Source organism: Sinocyclocheilus rhinocerous, unplaced genomic scaffold (assembly GCF_001515625.1).
Source record: "Sinocyclocheilus rhinocerous isolate Xijiao unplaced genomic scaffold, SAMN03320098_v1.1 scaffold4377, whole genome shotgun sequence".
NCBI classification, from domain to species: Eukaryota; Metazoa; Chordata; class Actinopteri; order Cypriniformes; family Cyprinidae; genus Sinocyclocheilus; species Sinocyclocheilus rhinocerous.
In genome coordinates this window covers 105935-113234 of record NW_015656210.1, presented here as the reverse complement: position 1 = coordinate 113234, position 7300 = coordinate 105935, and the positions used below count along the sequence as shown (strand labels likewise).

At 37.1% G+C, this 7300-nt stretch overlaps 1 protein-coding gene across 2 annotated transcripts in view; it reads right to left on the bottom strand.

The window, feature by feature from the left end:
- Nucleotides 1–7300, bottom strand: part of LOC107719905 (histocompatibility (minor) 13) — a 33332-nt gene that overhangs the window by 11328 nt on the left and 14704 nt on the right. For both annotated transcript variants that reach the window (XM_016527447.1, XM_016527448.1), the window contains exons 2-9: nucleotides 5146–5228; nucleotides 4953–5041; nucleotides 4784–4869; nucleotides 2564–2689; nucleotides 2424–2481; nucleotides 1361–1444; nucleotides 408–444; nucleotides 214–316 (exon numbers count right to left, since the gene is read on the bottom strand). In XM_016527447.1, the coding sequence (XP_016382933.1) occupies nucleotides 214–316; nucleotides 408–444; nucleotides 1361–1444; nucleotides 2424–2481; nucleotides 2564–2689; nucleotides 4784–4869; nucleotides 4953–5041; nucleotides 5146–5228 (666 nt within the window). The remainder of the gene's footprint in view (nucleotides 1–213; nucleotides 317–407; nucleotides 445–1360; nucleotides 1445–2423; nucleotides 2482–2563; nucleotides 2690–4783; nucleotides 4870–4952; nucleotides 5042–5145; nucleotides 5229–7300) is intronic.

The window sequence follows — 7300 nt, the reverse complement described above, 5'->3', positions numbered from 1 at the left end:
TATATATATAATTGAAATTTAATTTTCATTTTGCACTAAATGTTGCACATATGTATGGGAAAATGTAAATTTAAATACAGAAATACATTGTAATTTTGCATATTACATTTCAAAATGAATTTTGCTACCCATATGCTTCCATACATTCAGCGTCATCTTGGCTTGATTTCTTTCATGAAGGACCATGATAGTGTGTTTTATTGTTGTTTTTACCTGAGCGTGTTTAAAGGTATGCATAATGAATATGGTAAGACCCAGGCCAAAGATGTAAGCCAGGAAACTGGTGTAGAAGTAAGTTCGAGTGTTCTTCTTCAAACTAAGAGTGAAAGACGAGAAAATGACAGAACAGCTGTAAATCAAAACTAAAAGCACCTGAAGTCACATAAAACAAAAAGAAAAGACTTTACCTAACATCAAAGCGCAGGAGCAGAGCAATGAAGATTCCTGACAGAACAGGAAAGAGTGGATTCAGTAACAAGCTTTTCCTTTAAATACTGAATATAATGGTCATGGCTAAGAGTTCACAGGTTGGGCCTCATTTGTAAAGTGTGTGTACGCTCAGATTTGATCTTAAGAGTGCGTGTACGCTTAAATCCACACCAGCGCTCATATTTGTAAAAACTTCAGCGCCACGTCAGGGTCTGAGCAGACGTACACACTTTTTCTTGTCGGAGTACTGCAGGTTTCTGGAAATGTAAGCTGTTCTTGCAGCTCGCTGTTATAAATTAAAGCATTTGGACGATGACTGGTGATCTTTTATGTTAATGACATTAATTAGGAGTCGTTTACAAGCAGAGAGCTGAAACCATTCATTTGCTCGCAAGTTCAAGATCATTCGCGATTCATAGATTTCACATCTGAAAGAGACAACACGTACGCATCTATTGGCGCTTTTCCACTGCGTGGTACGGACTCGGCACGGCTCAGTACGGCACGGCACTGTTCGGCTCGGCACGGTTTGCGTTTCCACTGCAGTTGAGCACCGCTTTAGAATGGGCGGGATTATTCACATGTGGTTATAGTTGCGCCGCCTCTACTACCACGACTCTAAAAAAACTTTTTCACTCCGCGTCGCCCCATCAGGCTCTCGCTGGATCCGCTCCTCTGCTATCATACTAAAAAAAGTACCAGGTACCGTACCCAGTGGAAAACCCCCAAAAAGTGAACCGTACAGAGCCGTACCGTGCAGTGGAAAAGCGCCATATGAATCACACCTACACATATTTGAGAGATGATCGCAAGATACATTTTAGGATGGTTTCTGTGCAACATTTTATAAATGAGGCCCGTCTTGTGCAATACATACAGTAGCTGTCTTAAACATGTCAATGTGTCTCAGAAATAATCTTCATATATTTACCTGGAATGACAATGTCCCCCAGTCCCAACATGGCAAAGTTTCTGGCATCCAAACCTTTCTCCAGCAAGTCTTGTGGGAAAACCACTAGAACAAACAAGGAGTGGGAAATAGTGAAATATAAGAGTGAGAATTAACTACAGAAATATTAAGATTAAGAGTAGTCATTTCTAGCAGAAGAGGTGATTATCAGGGTCCCTATGCCTTTTGACTACATTTCAAGAGCTGTTCCAGTATGACTGGATTAAAAAAAAATTACAATTAGTAAACAATTTTATTAAGATTAAAAAATAGCTAATGACATGTTATAGGTACATCGTACCTACAAGTGCACTGTATTATACTGCATGAATAATAATAAAGAAATTAAAATGTTTAAAAAATAATAATTTACAATAACTCTTTAAATCTGTAAACACTATAAGGGAGCGAGAATGCGCGGCTGACGTTATTGCCTGTGCCGCTGGTAACAAAACGGATCGGCTCGAAATTGGAAAGAAGTGAGACTGACCGGCCGATCAACGATCCGGGCCGATCATGAGGAAAATCGGCCAATTCTGATCCCTGGCCGATAGATCGGTGCACCTCTAAGGAAAATGTAACTGCATGTTATATGTTATGTACTTATGTCTGTCCAGTGCAGTCTGTTATAGACTCACTTACTTTGAGGATGATTCTTATGCAAAATGAAAATATCGAATTTTTAACATTTAAACAACACACATAACCACAGAATGCAAGTCATGTGCAGAGGAAATTGTATAGAACAGCAAGCACATCTGTCAGAGCACCTGTCAGGCAAGCATCACGATGCTGTGGGTATATGAGTTTGTTTGAAGCGCTTAAGAGGTTAAATTCACTAGTTCAAAAAAAAAAAAAAAGAACGTTCTGTGATCATTTACTCCCTTTCATGTTGTTCCAAAGCTGCATGACGTATTTGTGACCACAGAAGCGTTTTGAAGAATGTTGGTAACCACTATATGGTTATATGGTCCTGAGAGAACCAACAACCTTCTGTTCTGGAGATTAATGGAGAGAAGGATGGATGGATAAATCAGAAACTCACACTTAATTGGGGCTTCGAAGGACTTGGCAACTGTCACCATAACATTGGTGCCAAAAACCTAGAAAACAAAAAGAGTACACGTTGTGTGCCCTATATTAAGCAGGCTTTACAATAGTGCATTTAAAATTCCCCTAACTTACCCAGAACACATCGTAAACGAACAGACCGCCCAGCAGGATGCATCCAGTGCTGACGTTATTGAGGTGGAGCAACTCAACTCCATTCAGGGCAAAAGCCAGACCAAACAGGTTATTGGCTATCCAATGCTGTCAGGAAATACACAAAGACATTTGTCTATATATGCTTGTCAACTAAACGTTTTTTTTTGATGGTTGACTAAAATGAGTTTTAAAATGAGTTTTAAAATTATTTTTTAAAGCTAAAGGCAACAAATATAGCAGAACAAACTATAAGTTGTTATCCACTATCATCCAGCCCATCTGAAAGAACACCAACTTGTGCGATTCATTTAAAGTACAGCACTGCTACCTTGATCAGAAACCACTGAACTTCCAAGAGAGCCCAGGTTACATCTCACTTGATCTCTCAGCACTAACAGTTACTGCTCACATCTAGTTCAAACACTGAGCCTGTGTACATGCACACTGATCACTGCAAAAACTTCTCAAACTATTCAAACCAATGTAACTTCATCCAAACTTGAGCATCCATGTACTGCACTCAAGAGTACTGTAGTTATGGAAACTTCATTTCTAGTAAAACGCCATAGAACCTGTTTTGAAGAGTTTGAAAAAGAGTATGGCTCAATCAGGGGCCAGTTGCATAAACATAGCCACTATGTTAGGACTGTATCTTAAGAACAAGTTTGACCAGCTAGCAGTTAGCCAAAGGATAATCAGTAGGGATACACCGATATATCTGCCAATAATCTGCATCAGCTGACAAAAGCAATTATCTGCGTTATCTGCTATGGGTGATCAGGCCCGATTATTTCGTGTCAATCAAAAGGCAGCAGAAAAAGAGACTGCAACTTGCGTGAAAAACTTGTGTGGGTTTCTTGTGTTGAATTTAGGGCTGTCCAAGTTAAAGCAATAACGAATGAATGAATGAATGAATGAATGAAAGAAAGAATAAATTAGGCATTTATATAGCTCTTGGTACCGCAGTAGTAGCTATACAATGACTCGTTTTTTTTTTGTTTTTTTTTGAGTTACAGTGGCTACATTTACATGCAACCAAATAATCTGTTTGTAATGGGATTGACGGCTCAATCGGGCTGAAAAGACTTCATGTAAACACCTCACTCGATCCGACTTGAGCTTGACCTGAATCAGATTTCGACCGGATTGTAAGGAATGGTTTATTGCTTTTCTAATACGGTGGAGCAAGCTGTTCTTCCCGTTGACTAAAGAGCTGTATAAATGAGTGTCCTGTCATAAAACTATTCTAACTGCGTTTTAACAAAGCGATTTTACTGCATGATAAATATAAGCATCACGGCCCAGCGGTTTATATGTAATATCTATCTAAAAGTGGATCAATCTTAATTCTGCTGTTTAAAACAAATAAAGAAACGGTGTAGGAGAGTTGGTTATTATGTGCAAACAGTGGGAAACTCTATATTTGTGCAGTGTGCACGTCAAAAAAAACTATTATGATTTGAAGCTTGTGACATATAAACGCACACATCAACCCGATCACGTTATTTAGCGTTCATGTAAACACTACATTCAGATTCATCAGTCGGAATGAATTCAGTCCGATTGAAACAAAAGTTGTGCATGTAAACAAAGCCAGCGTCAACGAGACAGTTACTGGCTCTGGATTATTTACTATATTTTATGTGTAATATTAACACACCATCAGTATTTCAATTTTGAAATATCACATCACTGTCAATAATGGCACTACTATATTGCAACAACCCTGGTTCCCAGTGAAAGTGTAAACTGATAAAATGTATATCTTGAATACGGTGAAATTCACTTTGGATAAAAGCATTTGCCAAATGTAAATGTGGAGACAAGTATAAGGGTAAAGACAAATGTATGTGCATACGTATAAAGCACACATATACAGTATATGTAATTAATATGTTAGTAGTTATCGGTGAATGATGGCCAGAGCTTTCATGCATAAATGTTAAATATTTCTATATTTATTATATGTAATACACTGAAATAATATCAACAATTTGGTCAGTGTGACCAAATATAGTAAATATAGTTAAAGGGCAGGAGCTTGAAACTACTGCTATTTACTGGATTTAAACATTTAAATCATGTACACACAGAATATGCATTTGGCCTACGTAAAGCATCAGCAAGATTAACTAATTTATTTTTATATAAAACAAATGCAGACACAGTTTGATCTAAATTAAGACAGATCTACTCTACCTTTTTGAGGACGTACCAGACCCCTACCACACTGCTGATTCCCAAGCATATCAGATCCTTAGTGTCAAACTCATAGTTGACGATCTCTGTGGGAGATAACAGGGACGTTAAGAGTATTTATACACCATACACACAAATGTAGTTTTGTAAATGTCCCAACACTTCTCACCCTCTTTGCTTTCTCCTGAGCCCTGGGTGAACAGCAGCTGGTACTGCTTATTTGGCACGTTAGCAGGGAAAACTCTGCACATAAAGGGACTGGGACAGCAACACCAAAATAGTTAACCTAAATCATGTCATATTAAAAGCATTACACAACTCAAACTCACGAAACATTTTAGAAGCTCTACGTATTTTCATACCTCATTGTGTGAGACAGCGCTAATACTCCCAGCACGAAGAAATACATGGATAACAGCAAGTTAATGTACTCTTGCGAGAAAATCTACAAGAAAAAAAAAACATTACAAAACCGTTTTAATGAATGCTTTTAAGCAAAGTTTATACAGCGTAACTGAGCGGTATATGCACATTACAGTTAACAGAAAAGGTGTATTTTGTAAGTAAAGAGGTCTAGGGCTGGGCGATATGGCCCAAAAAAATCATCATGATAATATATATATTTTTTTATATGTCGATAAATGTCAAATCTTTATTTCTTTCAAGTTTAAATGCAGATTTCTTCTCCTGAGTGAAAGTTGTAACCTGACATTTAATTGTGGATTTTACTCTTTTTCAGAACATGACAAACACTTGCCAAACTGGTAAATATTTTACAAATCTAAGGTACAATATTCTAAAAACTTATAATAAAATAATTTTTCTACATCAAAATATGCACGAGTAAATTTAAGTAAATCATTTTTCTGTCCGTTTTCCTTAAAATATCTTAATAGAGATATTAATTTCTTAGTTTAACAGGTGATATTGTTTAATATCATGAAACAGGTTGGCGTTCCCTGACTTTGATGGCATGATGCAGATGTAAATTTATGCTCATTAAAAAAAACGTAATATCTGTAAAAATTGTAACAACCTCATATTTATAGGGTAAAATTTAAATATTCTGACTGTGTTTTAGTAAGGGCTCTACTTTCATTACATTACATTAACATTACATTTAGTCATTTAGCAGACGCTTTTATCCAAAGCGACTTCTTGCAGCGGCATTTTGGATTAATTTTAGAGGTTTGATAGAAGTGGCTGGAAGACCTGCCGAGAGAGCATTGCAATAGTCCAGCCTGGATAGAACAAGAGCTTGAACAAGGAGTTGTGTTGCATGTTCTGAAAGAAAGGGCCTGATCTTCCTAATGTTGTATAAAGCAAATCTGCAGGACCGGGCAGTTTTAGCAATGTGGTCTGAGAAATTCAGCTTATCATCAATCACAACTCCAAGGTTTCTAGCTGTTTTTGAAGGAGTTATAAATTTAAAAAAAATTAACCATCGATCATCCATAGTATCACACAATTAGATCATGATAATCAAAGGTAAAACCACACTCAGCAGGTAAAGGCATCTGCTGGCGCTGCGCTGTTGTTTCAGCTGAGGTGATAATTGGTCCGTGGCACACAAACATTATAGAGTGTGCTGTCGTTACACAGTGCGAGAGCGGCCTCTAGAGGAGGAATCACTGGAGCATCACTGGCGCTGTTTGTTTTGACACGTGAGGCTGAGCGCTGCATGGAGCCAGACAGATTTAAAATGTTTAATGTCACCATTGTTATCTTCTATTTACATTACTTTATGTCCAGCTGGTAAGTTATGCATTCATTAGCCAACAAAGTTGCATAATTAAAGCTAGTGAGATCAGAAAGCAAACTGAGACATTCATGCATCCGACAGAAACATAAACCAGAAATGCATCCAATATCAGTTTTTTTTTTAAATTATTATTATTGAAGGAAAAACAATGCATTAAGAGACGGGGAGTGAAAACTTTTTGAATTTCAACATCAAGACAAATTTAACTTATTTTGTCTTCTGGGAAACATGCAAGTATCTTCTGTAGCTTCTGAAAGAAAGTACTAAATGAAAAAAATATGGTATTTGGGTAAAATAAGAAAAATTTACTTCATTCTGTTCAAAAGTTTACACCCCCCGACTCGTAATGCATGGTTTTTCCTTCTGGAGCATCAGTGAGCATTTGAACCTTCTGTAACAGTTGTGTATGAGTCCCTCAGCTGTCCTCAGTGTGAAAAGATGGATCTCAAAATCATACAGTCATTGTTGGAAAGGGTTCAAAATACACAAAAATGCTGGAAAACCAAAGGATTTGTGGGAGCTGAAGGATTTTTCTGATGAACAGCAGGCAGTTTAACTGTTCAGGACAAACAAGGGACTCATGAACAACTATCACTAAACAAAAACACTATGTGTGTGAGTATTAAGAATCAAGCGTATGTAAACCTTTGAACGGTGTCATTTTTATAAATTCAACTATTATTTTCTCTTGTGGACTATACATAAATGTATTTTATGTGAAATATCTTATTCAGGTCAGTACTAAATAAACAATA